The 22,603-nt window shown below is 40.7% G+C and overlaps 3 protein-coding genes and 1 long non-coding RNA gene across 4 annotated transcripts; all 4 read left to right on the top strand.

Moving 5' to 3' along the window:
* The first annotated feature begins 2,614 nt into the window (after positions 1 to 2,614).
* Positions 2,615 to 5,122, top strand: fosab (v-fos FBJ murine osteosarcoma viral oncogene homolog Ab). Its single transcript, XM_056363289.1, has 4 exons — positions 2,615 to 2,902; positions 3,363 to 3,590; positions 3,707 to 3,814; positions 3,927 to 5,122. The coding sequence occupies exons 1-4, from the start codon at positions 2,768 to 2,770 to the stop codon at positions 4,599 to 4,601; spliced, it is 1,146 nt and encodes a 381-aa protein (XP_056219264.1). The 5' UTR covers positions 2,615 to 2,767; the 3' UTR covers positions 4,602 to 5,122.
* A 712-nt stretch (positions 5,123 to 5,834) lies between these two features.
* Positions 5,835 to 7,223, top strand: LOC130160652 (uncharacterized). Its single transcript, XR_008826040.1, has 3 exons — positions 5,835 to 6,110; positions 6,407 to 6,495; positions 6,741 to 7,223. It is a non-coding gene; the product is annotated as an uncharacterized LOC130160652 (long non-coding RNA).
* Positions 7,224 to 10,313: 3,090 nt separating this feature from the next.
* tmed10 (transmembrane p24 trafficking protein 10) lies at positions 10,314 to 15,821 on the top strand. Its single transcript, XM_056363292.1, has 5 exons — positions 10,314 to 10,536; positions 11,596 to 11,716; positions 12,316 to 12,389; positions 14,059 to 14,185; positions 14,391 to 15,821. Exons 1-5 carry the CDS (start codon positions 10,360 to 10,362, stop codon positions 14,510 to 14,512), a joined length of 621 nt encoding a protein of 206 aa, XP_056219267.1. The 5' UTR covers positions 10,314 to 10,359; the 3' UTR covers positions 14,513 to 15,821.
* A 1,093-nt stretch (positions 15,822 to 16,914) lies between these two features.
* Positions 16,915 to 19,987, top strand: eif2b2 (eukaryotic translation initiation factor 2B, subunit 2 beta). Its single transcript, XM_056363291.1, has 8 exons — positions 16,915 to 17,191; positions 17,731 to 17,851; positions 18,640 to 18,791; positions 18,939 to 19,102; positions 19,206 to 19,301; positions 19,382 to 19,519; positions 19,601 to 19,667; positions 19,793 to 19,987. Exons 1-8 carry the CDS (start codon positions 17,020 to 17,022, stop codon positions 19,948 to 19,950), a joined length of 1,068 nt encoding a protein of 355 aa, XP_056219266.1. The 5' UTR covers positions 16,915 to 17,019; the 3' UTR covers positions 19,951 to 19,987.
* The last annotated feature ends 2,616 nt before the right edge of the window (positions 19,988 to 22,603 follow it).

Below are 22,603 nucleotides of genomic sequence, written 5' to 3'. Positions count from 1 at the left end.
TACTTACATTACCCAAAATGTAAATTATGGTATGTGAATATGATCTTTATCCATGAATTATCCTTCTCCCGTGTTGCTGCAAGCTAATTGATTTTGTTGTGGATGTTTTTCGATTAAGTAGCTGTCGTCATTAGTATGGTTATCAACTTAATTGTTATGGTAAGTGGCCTATATACAATACATTGCTATGCCATCTTTTACTCTCGTCTTTTATGTCTTTACATTGGTTTATTATTCTCCTTCTAATAACTAAAAACATTGTTCAAAACAAATAGTCTATGTCAGCATCGCTGATTGGGAACCTGCTATTCTTGCCAACCAATCAAACAAAATACTCAAACAATCCACAAGATGAACGGGTTGTCTGGTGTCCTGTTTCATTCCGCTGCTCCGCAGGCTCCATGGAGAGGAGCGCCGTCTGAGACCAACACGACAGACAGAGCTCTCACTCTGCCCCTGTTTCCTGGAACCAGACGTTTCAGATCATTTGCTGACGTAATGACGTGTTCTTATGGGGGCCCCGCGCAGGCGACGCTGAATAGTCGGTTTTAATTTACTTTGTTGAGCGGTTCGTCTTAGCAGCAAAAGCGATCTTTGTTGCCATGCAAATTGAGGACGTCACTGACGCGAAGGGGTGGAGTGTTGCTAGGGCAACCAAGAATGTTAAACAAAACACGAGCGCGGGAAACAAAACAGGACTCCTTTAACCTACATTGATGCACTTTCACACAATAACACTATTATTAACTTTTTAGACCTTTATTAATGATATGTTAACGCTTATAATGCCTATTTATTTTTTAACAACAGCCCTCTGTTGCATGTTAGGCCTGCACTGTTTAAGGGAATGCTAAAAGAGAAGTATTCCTAAATGACCCTTTAAGAAAACCAGATAGGGGAATGTAACTATTTTTTATATAGGCTCCATCTAACTACTGGGGTCAGAATTTTTGCTTTTCCCATTATTTTCTGCTCATTCATAACTTCAAAATCAACAGCAACAAAATATTGACAACTGAAATGGTATGCTTTAGTCCTACTTTTTCATTAAGGACAAGTTAACCAAAAAAAAGTGGAGAATCTTGATTAGGGTGTTTGTGGCAATGAAAATTATGTTTAAAACTACAGAGTAATTAAGCAATTAAAAAATTATTTTGAAGAGTAATATAAAGCCTGATGGTTGGCTCAATGTCAAGTTGCATTTCAGTGATTCTTGAAGCAGCTGTTATGCAAATCACACAGGGAAAGGCGTGAGGATTCCCTCTATCATGGTCTTAGGGAAAGACCTTTACGAACAAGTATGGACATCCCTGAGAAAAGCAAACTAATGCTGTTGTGGAAAAGTACACATCAGAGCCAGTTATCATCTTGTTCTGCAACTAAACACACCTCTGCTTGGATTACACACATAAGGTTCAAGCACTGCCTGAAGGCACAGTACACACGCAACTGCTTCTGCTCTGACATGTAGCTGTGGTATGCCAATTCCTGGTGTAGATTTAGGTAAATTTCTTTTGGATTGCATACAATTTAGGCCCAAATGTCAATTGCCAATAAAACTTATCTCAGATAAGATAGAGAGGCTTTCACTTGAAAAAAAAGAATTCTTCCATGTAACCAACAAAAAGAGTTAAATTCACATTTTAATTATTTTATCTTCAATTTATCTACATTGTTTTATTCTCATTTTTACCCTAATTCTAATGGAAATTCTTTGCACAGCCTCCAGAGTATACTGCCCTGCTTTTCATTGCATATAGCCTATTGCATGAGCATGTGTCAAATCAAAATCTCTCAACTCTCTCAACTCTAAATCTTTGACACTGAAAGACCTCTAACACAACAGTACTCTACATGACTGACCCTGCAAGAGTTACTCAAACCACAGTTTGTTTAAATGTTAATGTGCTTTTGTTTTCCAGCCTCAGTGATAGCTTTGTCCGTAAGCTATAAAATGCATTAAAGCCTATCTACTAAGCATAAGAAGGTTAACAAAAAGACTGCAGGGGTCCCATGTTCAGATTTTTGATCTAAATAACAATAATTGAAATAACTATTCAACATGAAAGTCAAAAATACACAGGCAGTGCGGGGTTCAGTGCGTTCGTTTGATACACTTAGTCCTGAACAGACAAATCTGCATGTTCAAATTTATCTTTGCTGCGCTTCGATGAGTAGGATGTACTTTAGCTGACCATTATCCCAGTTTTTCAGTTTTCACAACAGCCTCTGTGTTTGTTGTCTTACATAACGTCAACTCGCTGTCCGCCAATCTCGGAAGGTGTATTTCCCAGCAAGGCCCGCCTCCCTCAGGATGCACCATATTTGGAAAATTACGTATTGGGGATCCCGTTTCTGGAATATTCCATTTCTTGAGGGTGAGTTTTAAAAATATATCGAAATGTCACTTTTTACCTTCAAACAACACAAGCGGGCATCGCATATTGAACTTTTAAACAAAGTACGAGCAGTAGCTGGGAGTATTTCTGCGTTGTCAAGTCAGTGTTTTGGTGTTTTTTTCCTCGCTGCCGATCGAGGGACACTCCCCTTCGCCGACGTCATTCGGCTGTTTGGTCAGGCTATAAAAAGGCTCCGTGCAGTCAGAGTTGGCAGTCAAACTTTCAGTAGCAGAACAAGGACGAAAAGAACGAGATCGGGAGCAGCACTTTAGAGTTTTTCCACAAACCCACTAGAGGGATTTCCTTTTTTCAAGTTCACAATCCCCCGCAGTAGAGTTTGTTTGGATCTTCTTGTCTTTTTGGGAACGATGATGTTCACCGGTTTCAACGCGGAGTGCGATTCTTCCTCCCGCTGCAGCACCGCTTCCCCATCCGCAGACAATGTGGGATATTACCCGTCACCAGCGGGATCTTACTCAAGCTTGGGATCTCCACAGTCTCAGGTACGTCCAGTCAAATATTATTAAACTTTTTTTTATCACAACATAGACTACTTGATGTTTCAATTTGTTGTTGTTTCGCGTGAAAGGAAAGGAACGACTTGGAAAGATAAAGCTCCTTCATAGCATTCATTGAATTATGCTCATAAAGCTTTAACATAAAGTTAGAAAATAATAGATATGCTATATATGAATCTAGACTGATAGTGATCTAGCCTCTGCCGATTGTGCTTGAAATAGCCTGCTGACCTGCGCTTCACACAGTGCAAGGCAATTTTCATTCATCCACCTGGAGACTCCATAGAGAGAGTGTAACGTCATAGTTGACATCATATGGATATTTTTAAACCATCCAGCTTTTTGTAGACCCCTCTGCTTCGTTCATACATATCCTGCAATGCTGCACCCACCTCCTGAAAGTATACCTAATGTACTGATGATCCTCTTACTTTATTCCATCCAGGATTTCACTGACCTGACAGCATCAAGTGCCTCCTTCATCCCCACGGTCACAGCCATTTCAACAAGCCCGGATCTGCAGTGGATGGTCCAGCCTTTGATCTCCTCAGTGGCCCCTTCTCACAGAGCCCACCCCTACACCTCCAGCCCCAGTCCCGCCTACCCCAGACCAGCCATGAGGCCTGGAGCATCCAAGGCTCACGGCTCTACCAAGAGGAGCAGAATGGAACAGGTAATTATCATCCAGCCACCTACTTTAGGTGTTACCCAACAAGTAGTAAATTCCTTGTTGCAGTGTATTAAGTATCATAGAACTGGAGTCTTAACTTTTTCTTGTATTATGTGCAGGTAACACCTGAGGAGGAAGAGAAGAGAAGAATTCGCAGAGAGAGAAATAAGCAGGCAGCAGCAAAATGCCGCAACAGGAGGCGAGAGCTTACAGACACTCTGCAAGCTGTAAGTATCCCACAGACTTACCATCCTTCATCAAAATCTATTTCTCACCACAGCTAAAAGCAGTGTTGTCCAACAGCCAAGTTAATGTTTTCTTCTTCTCTATCAATTGCAGGAAACTGATCAGCTGGAGGATGAGAAGTCCGGCCTGCAGAACGATATTGCCAACCTTCTGAAGGAGAAGGAAAGGCTTGAGTTCATTCTGGCTGCCCACCAGCCCATCTGCAAAATCCCCTCAGAGCTGGACACGGATTTCCCCGTGGCCTCCATCTCTCCTGTCCACCCCTGCCTCTCCACTGAGGTGTCTTCCCAGCCACAGACCACCATCACTGAGACATCCGCCATCACTTCCAGCCACCCAACCTTCACCTCAGCCTCCAACTCAATCTTCTCCAGCAGCAGCTCCGTCCTCTCCACCGCCACCATCTCCAGCAGCACGGTCAAGATGACAGACCTAGACGCCTCCGTCCTGGAGGAGTCTCTGGATCTGCTGGCAAAGACGGAGATGGAGACAGCGCGGTCAGTACCAGAGGTCGACCTGTCCAGCTCCCTCTACACAACTCAAGACTGGGAGCCCCTTCACGCCTCAGCCAATAACAATGACTTTGAGCCCTTGTGCACACCTGTGGTGACCTGCACCCCTGCCAACACCACCTACACGTCTTCTTTTGTGTTTACCTTCCCAGAGGCAGAGACCTTCCCCACCTGTGGCATCGCCCACAGGAGAGGAAGCAACAGCAACGACCAGTCCTCTGACTCCCTCAGCTCACCAACCCTGCTGGCCCTTTAAAGACTCTTCCAAAAACAAAAATACTTCCTATAAAGCACATTTTCTTGATGACGTGAAGTAGATGTGCAGATCACAGGGCTATGGAATGGACTTGTACCAGGAAGCAAATTATTTACGATTTTATTTGCCTTTATCTATACTTGCCTATTACACCAATGTAGCAAGTTAAAAGCATGTTTCAACTAATACCACCTAGTCGTTTTATGAGTTAATATATGATTTTATGGTGCTAGATAACAAAACTTGTTGTAGTATTGATGTGTGTTCAGAGCAATAGGTATTATTGATCCAGTTTGTTTTCTGGTTGATGGAATGTGAGAGTACTTGTGAACTGTTTGTGAAACTTTAAAACTGACGTGCTTTGTCTTAACCATGGTCTGAGTGGTCTATCTTAGTATGAAGTTTTCTGTGAAAACATTAGTGGTTTTAATTTATGAAATTTCAATTTATTTTTTTACAGAGAGAGTAAAGATGAATGTTGTTTGTAAGAGATGTAAATAAAATAGTGATATTTAAATTCAGTTCTGTTTGTCTGGTTGAATCTGTTGCTCTATTTAACATAGCCTATATATATACATTTTCTCTGTAGATGTATAACTAGCAGTCGGATAGGACGGCAGCTACAGTGGTATTCAACACGCAATTAAAAATAATGTCTAAAATTAGCCTGTATAAGGAATAGAAGTATTTTTCCTGCACCTCCACTGGCTCTATTTATTGTTCCGTCTGTTGCCAAGGTTAACTATACGTCAGGGCTCTTACGTCAGTGCGTTCTTTCCATTTTTTTTAATTTGCAAGCCCAGCGCGATGACGTTTTACTTCCTTGCCCAAATATAGAGTGCTAGGAGGACTCACCGCTACTGTCTTCGAGCAAAGAGCATACATGCTGCTCGGCCAGACACCCTTTCCCTCAAAACACGTACCCTACATGTAGGTATTTGTGTCTGAGTTTCCCTCTGAGGTGTCTCCTCTGAATCATTTGATTGTGGTTGTCAGCATGTCTGTTGGAAAGAGGAAAAACGTGATGCATTGCGTCCCATATGTTTCTCATATGTTGTCGCTGTTCGACAACCGCTGCACACACTTGCTTACACAAGAGAAGTCACATGAGGATCCGAAAGCGACATTTTCACCACGGTCTGCGTCGGTTTAATTTATTCTTGAAAGGTTTGAATTCGCCTACTATGCAGTCAAAGACGCACACGTGAATTACAGCACAATGCAAGAAAAAAGTCCTCAGAAATAATTCATAAACGCACAGAGAGCAGTCTGTACTTCACCTACATTAGCTGTTCCTGCAAATGGACTAGGCCATGCGGACAGCTGGACATGAGGTGTACAGCGTCTGTCTGCACAGTGGTATTTTTATTCAGCCTGTTCCAACTCTTCTTTCCCACCAGACAGACTCTACACAGTAAATCCACCTCTACTGGAAGCACAGGCGGGCCAAGATTAACACTGACGTGCCAACATCACATCAAAACCTCTCGTTTGACGAAGAGGTCACATGTAAATACCTAATTTGGAAGATGATCTAGAAATATTATTCACAAATAGTCTAGCATATTATTTTTTGCCATTGGTTGTTAATGCAGATTGAATTAACAGTAAAGATCTGACGAGTGTAATGTAATGTATGGAGTGAAAACAAGTTTTCTTATTCACTATCACTGTCTTCATTTTTTTTATATATATATATAATTTTATAAAATGTCAAAGTAATTTAGGTACTTAGATTCGAGTCCCTTCCATCGGTCTGACTCTGTGAACACTCATGCAATCCTGTCTTTTCCATTTTTTCCTAGAAAATTGTTATTCAGAAGACGAAGTTATAAACATGAAGACAGCACATTTATCACTAACACAATGGTCATTTCATTTCAAGTTAAACTAGGTGAGTTATCAACTTTTCTCTTAGGTTTAATCAAACTAACTGGTTTTCCATTATATTATTTTTCCTTATTTTGGTGCTAAAGTTTTTTTTACCACACTTTGTAACTTTGTCCAAAATTCTGCCATTTCTGCAATTGTGCATTAGTTACGTAGCTCGCAATGAAAATCTTTCCAAACTCTCCCTTCTTGTCATTCTTTCACCTCACTTGCCCATTTCACCTTTTATCAACATTGCACCATGTAAAGAATCATCGGAAGGCGGATTGCTTCATGGCTTTAGGCAGGAAATGCGTGATGTGTGCGCATGTGGGACATGCTGGATAGAAAACTACCATCACACAATAACTGACTTATGCTGACGCTTGAGTTCTTCCAGTGTAGACACACCCTTTTGTGCAACACTGCCAAGATATCAGCGGTTGTTCCTCTGTTTCCTGTATGGATTCTGGCCTCCTCCCCAAGAGTAAAACTTGAAACAAATCAAAAGATTGAAATATTTGATAATGTTAAAAGAATTTAGGTTGCAGGAATACAATTTTACTACTTCCTCAGATCTTGCTTGCAGTAGCCTTTTAAAATGCCTGGATTGAACCTGTGTTTTTACGAAGCCTCTTGTTTTGTCAGTGCTATACTGTTGTATAACAGCTGAATTCTGAGTACCTATCTGTTTTCCTTTGCACTTAAGCAGAGCCTCTTTTTCCTCAATAAAGCCTCTATGTGCGACCATGCAGCGCCTAATAACTCTGTCTATTAATACCTCTTTGCCGGCCCCAGGGAGATGGGGTAGCAGCAGAAATAGCAGGTGCCTATTGCTTCTTTTAACATCAGCATCAACAGCAGTAAAATTAGACCACTATGACGCCAACCTGCGTCGGTGCTGCAACCCAGGGGAGGAACCAGGCAGCGTACGCCTGATAGAAAGAGACGAGCAAACTAAGGCGAGAGAGGAGGAGGAGAGGAGCAAATGATGAGTGTATGAGGATAGCAGGGAGGTAGACAGACAGAGGATCCCTGCCTGGGTGTAACTGTGAGCACAGTGATGATGAAACAGCCGAGTTTGCCTCCGTGACACGACAATAAGAGCTCAGTTTGGCTCAGCTCCATATTCACAGAAATCCATCCTGATACTTTTCTTTTGTCGAGGGAGAATATGAAAGCTTTAGAAACCATGAATACTTTAATTTCTTGTCTGACTGACAGAGTGATACAGTTATGATGCCAACTTATACTTTTACTGAAGCAAACGACAAAGCCCACTCTATTTTAGACCCATTTCTGACAAGTACCTTTCAATGTTTTACCATCGTGGTTGTCAACAGAGTACCTCCATCAGACACAATGTAAATATTCTATGACATAAAGTTCCTATGACACAAACTGTGTGGTGCATGACAAATCAGAATTGTGTTTGAACTAGGTCTAGATGGTGTGTCCTTATCAGCATATGTCTGCTTGTTGTTTTAGTGCCAGGATCTAGAAGTGATAACAAGCATAAGTCAGGGAATGACAGCAGTTAGTTGAAGGGCGTGTAGACACATGCGTCAGCATGCATGCTCATTTATGGAAATATTCTGCTCTGTAAAGTAGGACTTTCATAATGGAATACGACACTGAACCAGTGCCAAGAGGTGATAGAAAGGTTAGTCAATCAATAGTCATATCATTGAAGTAGCGATCCAAGTGTTTTACAGACCTAATGCCAACCCTTTATATATACCTATTTATTGCACAATGAATATTGCTCTTGAAAATGACTGAAAGTGGTTACATATAGGTAAGATTCAATGGGCAGGTGTGATGTTCACATTTCAGTATAGTTAAAGCATGTAAAAATGTAGATTATTCACAGGTATATGAATATAAAGTTTTGTGGATCTCATTTATAGTCAAAAAGCTCTGCAGCACGGAGGAGTGTGTGACATGCTATTCTTAGAGGTTATTTGACGCACTAAGCTACAATACTGGAGGGATTTCTCTATCCAATAATTACCGTTCACTTAGTGCCAGACTCCCCACTCAGCAGCCTGTTCTCGTCTCGTCTCGTGGGATCCGTAACAAGGATGTTTCCCTGGAAACTGGACAGCTCTATCATATGTAATTGGGTAATCCCTGAACTGCTGACAGAAAAATAATAGCTTTTGGGATTTTCAAAATACCCGGGCCAACACTGAGCATGATATGTCTGTTTCATAATCCAGATTTATCAGTCGCATATTGGATGGATTATTATGCAACTTTGGTAATATTAAAGACGTTTTTGAGTGAAAATCTATAAATATCAATAAGCTAATTGTGAAGAGTTTAGAAGGATAAAATAAAATGAAAATGGATGATTTCTAATCTTATTAGAGCAGTATCAATATATTTCTATGGAAACAAGTTAAATATGTACAATTATAGAATGTACAAGGTACAAAACACAGGTCACACATTTATTATCATTACAAAGGCTGACTTGGACCTTGTGTCATGCTGAGTACCCGATTATAACAACACAACACACAACAGACCAGACTCTAGAGTAGACAAAACAATTGTGCACTCAGTCATAAAGAATCTGGCTCCCTCTCTAAAGTCAAGGACCTGCAGAGGAGTATTTGTCTGTTAATCTCCATTTGAAAAAACATTTAATTGCCATAAATCCTTGTATAAATTACATTTTGGTAAAAGCCCCTGATCAATCTAATGTGGTTTTCACAATGTTGAACTTCCATGTTAGCACAATTCCTTCCACACTGTGCCACTGTGATTAGTCTCAAGAACATTCCTAATCTGACCCACTAGAGGGCCCCACGTCTCAAATGTGCTGCGGTCTGTGTTAGGGCCCTGCTATTGTCAAAAACAGAAACTTTGGTCAATTCAAAGGAGTATTGGGTTGGTAAGTTATTCAGTGCAAATATCTGCAAATTTCTTTTAAATATGGGTTCCTATCTGTTACAAAGTCTGACCATGTCCATTCTGCACAAAGCTTAAAACAAACCCCATGCATTTTCAATGTAATGTGTAACCCAACCACAACTTAATGATGTGTTGGCCTATTGCAGTGCTGGGCCCTTTGTACACATGGTGACGGGACGTCTTTGTATATTTGAAGAGTGATATTGTCCTTTGTTTATTTTGTACTGTCCTCAGTCATAAGAGGTCAGTTTGTCCCTGTTCCATGTTTGGCTTTGTATACACTAATGTCATAATCGTCAAATTGTTTTTGCAGGCGGTGCTTATATCCCACAACTAGCTGCAAAGCTCAAAATGGTCGTATTCTATGGTCAAAGGTCCAAGCACTAGTTTTTAGAGCGTTTTACTGTTAGTGCGATATGTGAGGATGGGAATCTTTCTCTGACAGAGACTTTGAGCCCTTCCTCAATGATGCTGTGACTTTAGCTAGATGTTCCAACTGCCCAGCAGCCACGTAAGGGAGTCCCACTAGGATGTTTTTGAGTTATCAGAGCCTGGTCTAACACTGAAATGGGATTCTCATCATCCACCTGAGTCAGCTCTAAAAGGAAGAGTTTCCATGCTCCATGCTCAAATCTAATCACTATGAATATATGTCTCTCGTTATATTTTTCAAACATTGCCAATTAAATTATTCCCCTGAATGTTTGTGCCACACCCAGGCAAGACTGGACTAAAGTGGACCACTGCCCAGAAATCCAAAGGGCCCTTCAAACAGGTTTATTAGATCATGCACACAGTTTGACCTCACTATAACCCTACGGAAGAAGAGTGAATCGTTGGAGTGCAGTTCTCCCTCCAGGCCAGGGGCGGCGCCGGAGCGTTCGGTCAGGCCGGCTGTGTGAGCTGAAGCTCGGCGTTAAGCTTGCAGGTTGGCACGGGCTGGTTGGTCGGTTGGTTGAGGGTAGCCATGGCTCGACTCGCTGCGCTACTGCTGTTACCGGTTCTTATTGAATCGGTATTTTCCATTTCTTTCTTTTTACCGGTCAACTCAAGAAAGTGTTTACGAGAGGAGATCCACAAAGACGTCCTCGTCACGGGGGAGTATGAAATAAGCGAACAGGCGAACACCAAAACTAATCTGAAGGTGAGAAAAGAACCTGCGGCTAGCTGAAGCTAACGTTTCCGATTTGTATCGAGGCCGAAATGGCTTCAGTCTGTGAACGTCTGTATTGGCAAGCTAGTAAAATTCTCAAACTTTATTGAAGATAGTCTCAGCTGTTGGCGGAGCGCGGCAGAAATTTGTGACAAGTGTTGTTAGCATTGTAGCTAACCTAGGCCCCGAAGCACTCGCCTTCCTGGTTTTAGTAGCTAACTAGCCAGCTAACGTCAGGGGTAACATCATCGTTTAGAGCACTTAGAGTAGTGGTGTAATTTGCATTTTGACCTAAGTCAAATTTATGTTAAACCAGTGAATTGCAGCTGTATCACAGACGGTGGGTGTTTATTTCACAGTTGCCGTGTGTTATGTGATATTACGCCGACAGTTAGTGTCGTCGGCTCGGCTCTGCTGCTGTTACACGTCAGTCTTAGCGTCCATTCAGCTGGCAGACACAAGCTAGCGGCATTAGCACTTTAGCTATTAGCGTTGACTACATGTTAACGGCAGTTTGTATTTAATGTTTAATGACCCTAAGATCCCCTCCATATATTATTCAGGAGATTCTGTCCTCAAATTATTGTTAATCCTTTGCAACTTAATTGAAAAGATAACTAACAAAGATTTGTAAACTAGTCTCCATGTTGTAACAGCTGTCTACTGAAAACATTAAAGGTTTGCCGATATTAAAAAGGCAATTAATAGTCTTGATGAATTTTTTACGCAAATTTGAATGCTGGTAATTAGGATTGCTGCTGATGGTTAGTTTTATTATTATGACGTTTAATCTGGTGGTTCCTTTTTCTGTTGATAGTTTAATCTATAAAATGTCAGAAATTATTAAAATGTTAAGCATTGCATGCATGCACTCCACCTTACTATCATTTAAAACGGAGGAGAGCAGCCAGTCCTCTCATTTGAGAAGCTGATAATAGAGATTGTTAGACTGTCCTTAGACTTTGCTTAACGAAATTGTTGGCGATTCGTTTTCTGTCAATCAATTCAACACTTCAGTTAATATTTATATTATTTTCTTTAACTTTGTAGATCACAGATTCCTCCAGCCACACTCTTTACTCCAAGGAAGATGCAACAAAAGGAAAGTTTGCATTCACCACAGAGGATTATGACATGTTCGAGGTGTGCTTTGAAAGCAAATCACCCTTGGGTAAGTGTGTTAACTGGCAAAACCAGGTATACCCCAGGGGGTTCATTCTTAAAGTCAGTTAATTTTTTTTTTTTTTTTTTCACTGAGCAATATACATGAATATTAAAGCAGTTGTTATTGTTATCAACACACATAGAAATAGTTTGTTTTTACTACTGACCAAGAACAAAGGTGTAAACATTTTGCTCCAGTTTGTATAGAAACAAAATTTGCAATAACATATAACTCTTTGGTGATATTTTTGTTGTTAGAGGAATAGATGGTTATGAAATTAGAGATGCATATTTGTGGAAATGAACCACATGTCATATGTTATGTATTGGTACAGAATAGTTTCCAAGGTATTGTGTAAAATAAAAAAGAAAAAAAGACTGCATTATTGTTAAGAAATAATCTAGAGGGATTGGTAGTAAACTACCAAAAGGAATTTGTCTGGAAAATGATAGATGGAACAACAGTGGAAAAATTTTGAGTTTGATATGTAAATGAAGGCGTTTGTAGGTCTGGAAATAGATTAGGTTTAGGTAGCACAGCAAGTACCCACAATTTAAAATATTACTTTCAATCAATTTCATATGATGTTAAATGCTTTTAATCAGGAACTGGAAGAGTGCCTGACCAGCTGGTTAATCTGGACATGAAACATGGTGTGGAGGCCAAAAACTATGAAGAGGTAAGTTTCAGAGTCTGTTTTCAGAGTATGATTGCCTTTGTAGCTTGATAGATGATGTAGATAAAATAAAGTCTGTCTGCAGCTTGGCTGGGTCATTGGATGTAGGACACTGGTCTTGCTGCAGGATTTTTACTACATATGTTCACTAGCAGCCAGCATAGAAGGCACATAATTCTCCTAAATACGGTCTAAAATTTGGGTTGGAGTTTTTTCAGGTCAGGTTCTTTTGAGAAGATGGTTTTGGACTCTGAAGAGATGCAGATTGATGTACTTTGTTAAATGTAGTACATCCCTAGTCTGGATAAAGGCCCTCATTAATCAGGCTATCTATAAACAACATGAGTGCAGATTCAAGAGATGCCAGAGACATGTAAACCTTTTCCTGTAATTGTTACACTGTAACAACACTGAAATAAGCAATGCCTTCATCAGCTTAATAAATCACGTCAAGCTGTGGAAGCAAGAATTTACTGCTGCATTGCCTTATTTACATATATTCCACATTAAATACTTGTTCCTGATAGCAGCAATGCAGAGACTAGAAAATAGGGAAATTATTGGAGGAGGTTCTTTGCCTCCACATCATTCAATATTTTCCTATACAAGGAAACATTGTTTTGCATCAACACTCGCATGACTTAATAGTTCTTCTGAGAATGGGTTAGCACTTGGCTGCCTCTGGCAACTCTTAGTAAGTACACAAGTGATAAAGACTGAGCTGAGAATCGCCCTGCTTCCCACACATGGCGCACCGAACATGACGTTCTGTTCTGCTGAGAGAGTGTGTAGGTGGATGTTCAGGGGAGCTCAAGTGGGTATGCCTGTCTGGGAAGGTGGGTGGAGCTGAATTTGTACATGTATTTACCTACGTTGGTGGGTGTGTTACCTTGAACAGATTTGCGTATTGTTCAGTAGATCGTGTAATGGTATTGGGTAAGTATGCTGGAAAGAGTCCTAGTCTGTTACAATGTTTGAGAAAGTGTACTTGGCAGATGCAAGCTGCAGTATCCAACGGTGATGTTTATTCTCTGATTATTTGACGTCATTTGCATGCTGCTTCTCTGGCAGATTTTACTATGAAATTTCCTAATGGCCAGAATGTCTGTGTATGGTGCTGCTGCACAATTTAAGGGTATAATGTGATTCATCTGGTCCAGTGCAGACCAAACAGAAAAGCAGAGCTATTGTTGCTGTTTAGTTTTTGAGCATTAGTAGCTGAGACAACAACTGGACTTCTGTCATAAATAAAATAACTATAGACTACTGCATGTAGTAAAGGAAAGGAAGTATCCTGTGCTATAACATGAGGGACAGTGGTTTCCATACCCATCAGTTAATCTCATAGATTTGATTGCTTCAGCAGTTGCCTTTGAATATTTGTGTTTTCATAAACCAACCACACCAGTTTGTTGAAGGTCAGGCCCCCACCCTCTTAGGTGGTACAGCTGAAACTCAAATGGCCTCATTTTCATCTGCCTAAATGAACACGAATAAGTGGATAAACACATATGGTTTAAACAAGCATTTTCACAGCGAAGGGTGACACCTGCTGGACAATGTATACAACTACACTGTTTAAATGGTCGTTCCACCCTTTCTGTGATGGGCTTTTCAGGCATCACTGTTCAGTAGATTCAGTAGCCTCTGTTTGTTTGTTTTTTCCCTCCAGATTGCCAAGGTGGAGAAGCTGAAGCCTCTTGAGGTTGAGCTGAGGCGACTGGAGGATTTGTCAGAGTCCATTGTCAATGACTTTGCATACATGAAGAAGAGAGAGGAGGAGATGCGTGACACCAATGGTAAGAAAATAAAACATTTAATCACTTTTTTGCTGACTCTAACTCTCTGATTGAATGTACTTGTTTTACTGTTTACATAGGAAGCACCAGATTTTGATTATGTAAGGGAACAAGAGCAAAGATCAGTCTTGTTTCTTCATTGATAGTATGAACAAAAAGTATTTGTTGTCCAAAAACATACCCTTCTTTTTTCGCCACTTTCCAGAGTCCACCAACACACGTGTGCTGTACTTCAGCATATTCTCCATGTGCTGTCTCATTGGGCTGGCCACATGGCAGGTCTTCTACTTGCGGCGCTTCTTCAAGGCAAAGAAGCTGATCGAGTAAAGCATCCCCTTACTCCTAACCTTGGGGGAAGCTACTTGCCGGTCAGCCAATGCATCCCAACATCCACCCTCCTTGGACTAGCTTCAGCAAACAACAGCAAGTGGGGTTGAGGGGCTCAAATTCTAGTTTTCACTTTTGTGAGAGTACCAAGGTTGTCCTCTGAAAAAAAAGATTCACCTGCTTATTTAGGGGTTTGAAACATGAAAAGCGCTGTAGGGAGAAATGCACTGTGAGACATGGGAGGCGTATGTCACTGCATGAGTGAGATACGTCCATCCCCATGATACTTCACGTTTCTATCTGCACTGTTTTGAATGTTGCGGCTTACTGAATAAGAACTTGTTCCTTCAATCAGTTCAACAGTTTGATTTTGGGCTCAGTTTGAATGGATGTGCCATGAGCGAATGTCTTTTGCCCTTCTTTTGATGTACACATTCTTTACCATGCCAAGCAGACTAGATCCTTGGTGCCCTTTTGATCAAGTGAAGGCTATTTGAAAAAGTGGTTTGTTGTTACTTTGATAAGAAAATTGGCAACAACTGAACTTCTGTGTTATGTCATTTAATTTGCATACATGTTTGGTAGCTAAATTTAACGGTGTCTTTGGTTTTGTTTTCATATTGTAAATGCTACTTAGTTGCTTCTACAGTTATATTTTTGGGGGGTTGTGAGTTGTGAGAGTGATATCCTCTTAGTTATAAATTAGGTCACTTCTATTAGCTCTTGCACGTTCTTGTTTTGTTCTTGTAACATCTGAACATCAGTAATTTATCACCAATCAAAAGTAGCCAGAAACCAAAAACCTTGTTCTTAGGAGGGTGTTTCCAGCATCATATGTATATGGCTATGAGCAGTTTAACCACCTGATTTCTATGATACAGTTCATATATACTTGTGCAAGTTTTTTTTTCTTGTCCGACTGCAGTGGATGGAGGTTTTGATGGGAAATGTAAAGTAGGCTAGCCAAACATTTCCCCCAGTCCTGCGCCTCTTTTCTTCACACACTGGTAAATTTAATTATTCTTTTGAAACTTTCAAAATGTCACTCCCCAAGTACAGTCCTTGCAGATCCATCCAGCGTGCTTCTTTTTGTTAAAGATACATAAGAGGCTTGGGTTACATGAGAATGTGGGTGGTTGCAAATATTCAGATTGTTTTTGACAGGGATTAATTGAGGCATCTGTCATGGGTACATTTTTAACAATGAACATGCGCATTGTGCGCAATCAATGATTTTTATGTTAACTGATAAATTTTGTAAATTTGTGTTGGGCTTTTATTCAATAAAATATTGGATGAATTTACATTAGTTACAATGCAGTTTAACATGTATTTCCTACTTGTGATGCTAATATTTGGTTTTGGTAGGGTAGTTTTGGACTTAATAATAATTTTACCTATACACAGACATAGGCTGTAATTATATCATAGTATTGTGAGTGATACACTCAAATTGCTAAAAGACAATAGCACCATGAAATCATATTACTATAATGTGAAGTGTAAAAGAGAAATTGTTAAATATTTACTAATTTTTAGCATATTTAAATGACACAAAGCTTTGGTTGTTCTGCTGGTCACAATAGTGACCAATAAAAACTTTATTTTCAAACTCTAAATTTGCTTTCTACAGAAGTATAATGTTTATGTATAATGTGACGACTTGTCCTGTTAAGTCATGAGCAGCTTTACTTGTTTGGTCTAAATGATCTCATGACCACAGCTGTTTATCTTCACTTCGACGAAAGGATGCAGTCATTACTTCATTTGGAAGATGCTTTATTTAAACCAACTAAAGTACCTTCAAACCCCCAAATCATCAAGAGCTAGATACCATCAAAAAAGAGTGCTTCCACAACAGAAGGTGAGTAAGGTTTATTTCAACACGACAAAGATTTGGAAAATTCATACATCATTTGAACTAAAACACAAATACCCATTGCTCATTGGTGAGTTGTGATTAATGTGACAATACATATACTCTAGGTACATATTTGACTTTGTATAATTTCTCATGTGCACCGTAGTAATATGTTATACTAATGATGTTTCTATTATTGTGTCCACCTCCACATAACCGATATACATACGTTAAACTGCTCATTTTGTGCACGTAGTTACCAAAATGACATGATTTCCATGTTTCTAACGAATGGAAACAAATTGTGAAGATACAGACTTACACCTGCGTCTAATTCTGCTTGGCCTGGACGTGTGAAATATGTTCGTAAAAACACCTGTCAAGTGAAACACCAAAACTACACTTGTGCTTTAAGACAAGCTCAGGCGCCCATTATACGCTTAAAACTGCCAACATCACACCAACTTGTCGTTAACGCCGTAAAATTGACGCAATATGTCGGGAAGTGGTCCACCAATCAGATGACAGCGCAGTCACAATGACCCGGATGTACTCCTGAACTACTTCCTCGTCAAAACATTTGCTTGGTAGAAACATTTGGTCAACTAGTTCTTACTCTGACAGCAAGTCCTGTTTTACACCAACCATGCCGGGCCCAGACAAAGAAACAGACTTGACGGAGAGAGTTGAAGCGTTTCTGTCCGACCTGAAGCGTGGAGGGAGCGGGACTGGACCGCTGCGGGGCTCGGCGGAGACAGCCCGAGAAACGACAGCTCTGCTCCGCAGGATCACAGCTCAGGCTCGGTGGAGCAGCGCAGGTGCGTCATGCTACTCTTTTTCTAGCACCCCACTTTCGGAGAGACATAGGCTGGGTAGAAGTGGTGGTCCATGCCCACTGGAGGAGGTGGGGGACTACCATGAGCAGGCCCCCCCGATGATGGACCCTGAGTTCGGGGGGGGAAACATAGGCTGGTTTAAATGTTGAATGCCTTAATGTACAGTTTGACACAGACATTACATCTAGAACTGGCAGCTCCTGTGAAAGCTGAAATTGTAGTAGCTGAACTACCAATCTGCTGTAGCCGCTGCAACAGCTGACTGAAGTGTGGTAATAGTCTGATAGTAACCAGACTATTAGTTCAAGGGAGTTTCTGATGAAGGTATTAGGTTAATTACTGAATCATTAGGTAGGTGACAAGGCTTGTGTTTTCTGACAGATCCCTTAAGTAGAAGAAGGAAATATAACGTTTTTTTTAATGCCAAAGGTTGGAAATATGACAAAAACTGTAGGAATATTGGGTTGAATGTGTCACCAGCCTTATCCTGTTGATTTTCACAAAAATGTTGTACCTTTCAGGTGATCTGATGGAAATAATTCGTAAAGAGGGGAGGAGAATGACTGCAGCCCAGCCGTCAGAGACCACTGTTGGCAACATGATCAGACGAGTGCTGAAGATCATCAGAGAGGAATATGCCAGGTGATTAAACAGCTGTTAAAACCAGTCACTGTACTTAAATGGCTAAACATCAGGGTCATTGATTATATTCACACTAACATGAAGATGAATGCTGATTATGAAGGTTAAGAGCTGCACCAAAACTGTGCTTTTATTATTGCTGAGGGATTATGAATGCTGATCTGGATTTAATTCAATAATTTCCTAATATTTTCTGAGGACTCAGCTTTCCTGGAAAGATTTAATATGTAATTTGTTACTGATTGAAGGGGAAACAGCTTTTATTTTATAAGTTTAAATTTAAACCCAATTTAATATGAATTCTTTATTCATGTGTTATTGGAAATGTAACTAGGAAAGTATAGAAAGTGAAGTGTTACTACAAACTTGCCAGTGTAATTCAATAGTTGTTTTGTTTGGTTTGTCATACCCTGGTGGTTTCCTTTCATCTCTGTTTTGTGTATGTGCATGTGCTGTAGTACTTGTCCCTAAACTTAAAGTCTTAAAAAATGTAATCCAAACAGTGACAACAACATGACAGAGTGTAAGCTGAGAGATAAGCGACTGTGTGTTGAACCTCAGCAATAATAAAAGCACAGTTTGGTGCAGCTCTTAACCTTCATCTTTAAGGGGGTTCTCTTCCCTCTGCTCAAGTTTTATATGAGGTCGCACCTGAGAGTAGAGAGTGAAAAGATACAGCGTGGACATACTTGAACAGATATACTAATGTCTAAAATTAAGATTAATTGAGTTTCTTTTTTTGCTAAAATGGCTTGGCTTGATTTTTTTGTTAATTTTCCTTCCTTCAGATCTCGAGGTAGCAGTGAGGAGACGGACCAGCAGGAATCCCTCCACAAGCTGCTGACCACTGGAGGACTCAGCGAGGAGAACTTCAGACAGCATTTCGCCGCCCTCAAAGCCAACGTCATCGAGGCCATCAATGAGTTGCTGACTGAGCTGGGTACATTTTTTTTTTTCTTTTAACAAGCAGGTCATTTATCCATCAGCTGGTATCACATGTTCAGTAATTAAGCTTAAGCAAAGTCTATTTTTAATCTGTGCAGTTATCGAGTTTGGGTTTTTCTTTCTGCACCGTCTTATTCCTCAGAGGGAACAACTGACAACATTGCCATGCAGGCCCTGGAGCACATCCACTCTAATGAGGTCATCATGACGATCGGTCGCTCTCGCACCGTGGAGTCCTTCCTCAAAGACGCCGCACGCAAACGCAAGTTTCATGTCATTGTGGCAGAGTGCGCCCCCTTCTGCCAGGTAGCTGAAGAGATGTGAAATTACAGTATAAACAAGATGATGTTACTATCTGTAGATAAAAGATTGCTTTAATTTTATATCTTATTTGTTCACCTCCCACCAGGGACATGAAATGGCCACCAGTCTCTCAAAAGCTGGCATCGAGACAACTGTGATCGCAGATGCTGCCATATTTGCAGTCATGTCTCGTGTTAATAAGGTATTCAACAACACGGGAGACTTTGAAACAGTCATGTCAGAGCATGTGGGTTAACCTGTGTGGTGGGGATCTCTTTTCAGGTCATCATCGGCACGCAGACGGTTCTAGCTAATGGAGGGCTCAGGGCGGTCAATGGGACACACACTCTAGCCCTTGCAGCCAAGCACCACTCCACACCTCTAATTGTTTGTGCTCCAATGTTCAAACTCTCACCTCAGGTAGGAAGACGGTCTGCTCTGTCAGATTCGTATCATTCCTGCTGAGAATAAATGATGAGGAAATCCATTTTGTGTCCTCAGTTCCCAAACGAAGAGGATACCTTCCACAAGTTTGTATCTCCACACGAGGTGCTTCCTTTCACTGAAGGTAATGCACATTCTCAGCTGTTAAGCCTTTAAAATAAAGGTTCCTGTCTTCCTGCCCTGTTCCTGCAGAATAATATCTTAAAGTTAATGTTCACAGTAATTCACACTTTACCGTTTGCATTTCAGGTGAGATTCTCTCAAAGGTGAACGTGCACTGTCCGGTGTTCGACTACGTCCCACCTGAGCTCATCACACTGTTCATCTCTAACATTGGAGGACACGCACCGTCATACATCTACCGACTGATGAGCGAACTTTACCACCCAGAAGACCACGAACTTTAACCAGTGTAATTAACAAATAAATAAGATAATTATTGCAGTTTTGTTCATGTTTATTTTAATGATAAATGCTGTATGTGTTGGTTGGAATCTCTTTAAGTCAGAAACTAGAATTAACCAATCAATGTGCTGCCATAGCTAAGGGTTGGCTTCCTGCACTGTCCTTCATACTGTCTGATCAATCACTGAAACAACAGTTTCCATAGATGATCCTTGTGCCACATTAGAAGCACTTAACAACCTGTTGTTAAAGACAAGGCTGTTGTATCAGTGAATTGTGGGTGGTGTCATTTTTAGAAGACAGCCACTGGGCCTTCTGTTATTGGTAGTATGGCTCTTGTTTCTCTTTAACACCGCTTAACCCCTGCTGTGTTTCAGCTCGTGTTCAGTAGTCTACTGATGATCTTGTACCCTCTCCCATCTTAATGAAGTCTCACAATCTGATTCCTTGATGTTCAGTCGATTCCTCGCCATGTGGAGTCATTTTGTATCAGACACACCCAGGCCCAAAGTGAGGAAGTTGAGGTGTTCACAGATTATTGTATAACCATGTTCATGCAGTTTCCCTTAACTAGACTGGAAATCACAGAGGTTTCACTCTGGGGCCTGTATTTGCAATGTAGTCCATCTAACCAGGTTGTTTTTTAATCATATATAAGATCAAATACTCTACCCATAAACTTAAATCACATAAACCTAAATCAATTATTGTGAGATGATACATTTTTTAATCATTTAGTAGTAGTAGTAGTAGTAGTGTAATAGCTGCTGGCCTCCAGGTGGAGGTGGTGTCGAGCAGCGGCTTTGTGCAGGTTTTGATGGGGACAAGAAGATGAAGAAGTGGCGAAGAAGCTGCTGTGTGATGTACAAATATAATATGTGAGTGTGTGTTGTGATAGTAGTGTATTGGTGAGTGTAAAAAGACTGGGTCCCGCTGTATTACTCAGGCTGCACTACAGCGTCTATTCACAGGCGCGATCCCACTACTGAGCGGCACGGGGGCTTTGACCTGCTCCGTTTCCGACCTGGACCGGTGCACCCCTCCTTAGGCGACCTGGTGGTCCCGGGCTCCCCCAGGAGCACCATATCGATACCGAACTTAGTGCGGACACCCGATCGGCATAGTCCGCTGCAGCTCAGAGCTCCTGAGCTCAAACGCTCCGCCAGCCTCAGCCTCCCAGTAGCTTGGATTACAGGCGCGCGCCACCGCACCCGGCGAGAAACTCTCACACTCACAGGGCTTTTGACTCGGACAAACGTGACGTCATCACCTGAGCAAGGAGTGACTCAAAAGCCTCTGATGAAGTCCATTATCAGAGTAAATGTAACAAGGCAGTGATACATATTAGGTGAGCCAGTTTCAGATCATGCAGTTAACTTTTAAAGCCTGAATCTTATTCTCCAAATTTACAGTAAGGAGTTATACTTAATTTATTTAATGTTACATTTATTTTATTTTGTCAATTGATGATGAAAATGTAGACACAAGAAACACTCAAACCCAGATCATTTTAAATACGTACATGGACCAAAAGTCTGTCAAAGCTAAAGAAATAGGGCCTGTCCTCAATATCCATAGATAGATAGAGTGTAATCCTAATATCTAACCACAAGGGGACTCCCCACCCTTCTTTATTTGAAGTTGTGACACAGCTGAATACCACTGGGAGTTTTGGTGTGTCTGCCAAGTGTAAAAATGGTGTTGAGTGGTTGGATGTGAAGGCTTGCAGGGATGAGGGTCAGAGGGGACCATGTGAAGGGTTTGGCACCCCGCTACGGTCCAACAGAGAGAGTGCATTGTTCTCTGACCTAGATTTCTTGACCTGGAACTGCAGAAAAAAAAAAAAGGTCAGAGTGAATGGACGCAACAACATGTCTTCACTCCCTACTGGCCCACACTCACTGGTCAGACCATGACATCATACAACTGTCAAACTACATTTTATGACAATTAGCTCTGCTAAAAAAAAAAGTGTGTATTAGGTAAGAGCAAAACCAGCCGAAGAGAGTTCATTTTTAGCATCAATCTGACTATAATCTGATACTTTCATCAGATATTAGATTTAGTTATTTATGAAGGATTTTGCTTTTAGAAGAAAACATTGACAGTTTCCTGGTTAAAGCTGAAACTTCCACCTAGGTAACCCTCTATACACTTCATTTTTCTTTTCAATTGCAAAGACACATAAAACAAAAATGTTGAATAAAAACTGAATGTGAACTGGTACAGATATTTCAAAACAGATTCAGGTTTCTGAAAAATATTTTTTTTGAGAAAAAAATCCCCTTGAACGTAACAAAACAGAGTATTGCTGTTGTGTTTGAATGTTAAAAAGCTTTGTGTTTAACCATTTTTAAACCAATCTGAGAATTTTCCATTTAAGAGCATATTTGTTTTAGTTGTGGTCATGACTAACAACAGTGCTTGTTGGTGGCTAAACTTGTACATCTCATCTTTCATCATCTGACTGTTATATAACAGTCATCGTTAAGGCCACACATGAGAAGAAAGACAAAAATGTTTTTTATTATTATATACCAGTGTCACAACAAGAGTGTCATTATATTTTCTGTATTTTTCCTGCCATGCCTCCCAGTTCTAACCCATCTTGTCATTTCAGTTGCTGTCGTTTCGTGGCCTGTCCAGCTGTAGTCT

The sequence above is a fragment of the Seriola aureovittata genome, chromosome 19, assembly GCF_021018895.1.
Source record: "Seriola aureovittata isolate HTS-2021-v1 ecotype China chromosome 19, ASM2101889v1, whole genome shotgun sequence".
In the NCBI taxonomy this organism is placed as follows: Eukaryota; Metazoa; Chordata; class Actinopteri; order Carangiformes; family Carangidae; genus Seriola; species Seriola aureovittata.
This window is presented reverse-complemented; position numbering and strand designations above follow the sequence as displayed.

Bases quoted from the DNA above. Each gene is read 5' to 3' on its own strand.
- tmed10 (XM_056363292.1), top strand. From the start codon at position 10,360: ATGGCTCGACTCGCTGCGCTACTGCTGTTACCGGTTCTTATTGAATCG. The intron at 10,537-11,595 runs GTGAGAAAAGAA...TTAACTTTGTAG, and splicing joins ACACCAAAACTAATCTGAAG to ATCACAGATTCCTCCAGCCA. The intron at 11,717-12,315 runs GTAAGTGTGTTA...GCTTTTAATCAG, and splicing joins TGAAAGCAAATCACCCTTGG to GAACTGGAAGAGTGCCTGAC.
- eif2b2 (XM_056363291.1), top strand. From the start codon at position 17,020: ATGCCGGGCCCAGACAAAGAAACAGACTTGACGGAGAGAGTTGAAGCG. The intron at 17,192-17,730 runs GTGCGTCATGCT...TGTACCTTTCAG, and splicing joins GGCTCGGTGGAGCAGCGCAG to GTGATCTGATGGAAATAATT. The intron at 18,792-18,938 runs GTACATTTTTTT...CTTATTCCTCAG, and splicing joins TGAGTTGCTGACTGAGCTGG to AGGGAACAACTGACAACATT.
- fosab (XM_056363289.1), top strand. From the start codon at position 2,768: ATGATGTTCACCGGTTTCAACGCGGAGTGCGATTCTTCCTCCCGCTGC. The intron at 3,591-3,706 runs GTAATTATCATC...TATTATGTGCAG, and splicing joins AGAGGAGCAGAATGGAACAG to GTAACACCTGAGGAGGAAGA. The intron at 3,815-3,926 runs GTAAGTATCCCA...TATCAATTGCAG, and splicing joins TTACAGACACTCTGCAAGCT to GAAACTGATCAGCTGGAGGA.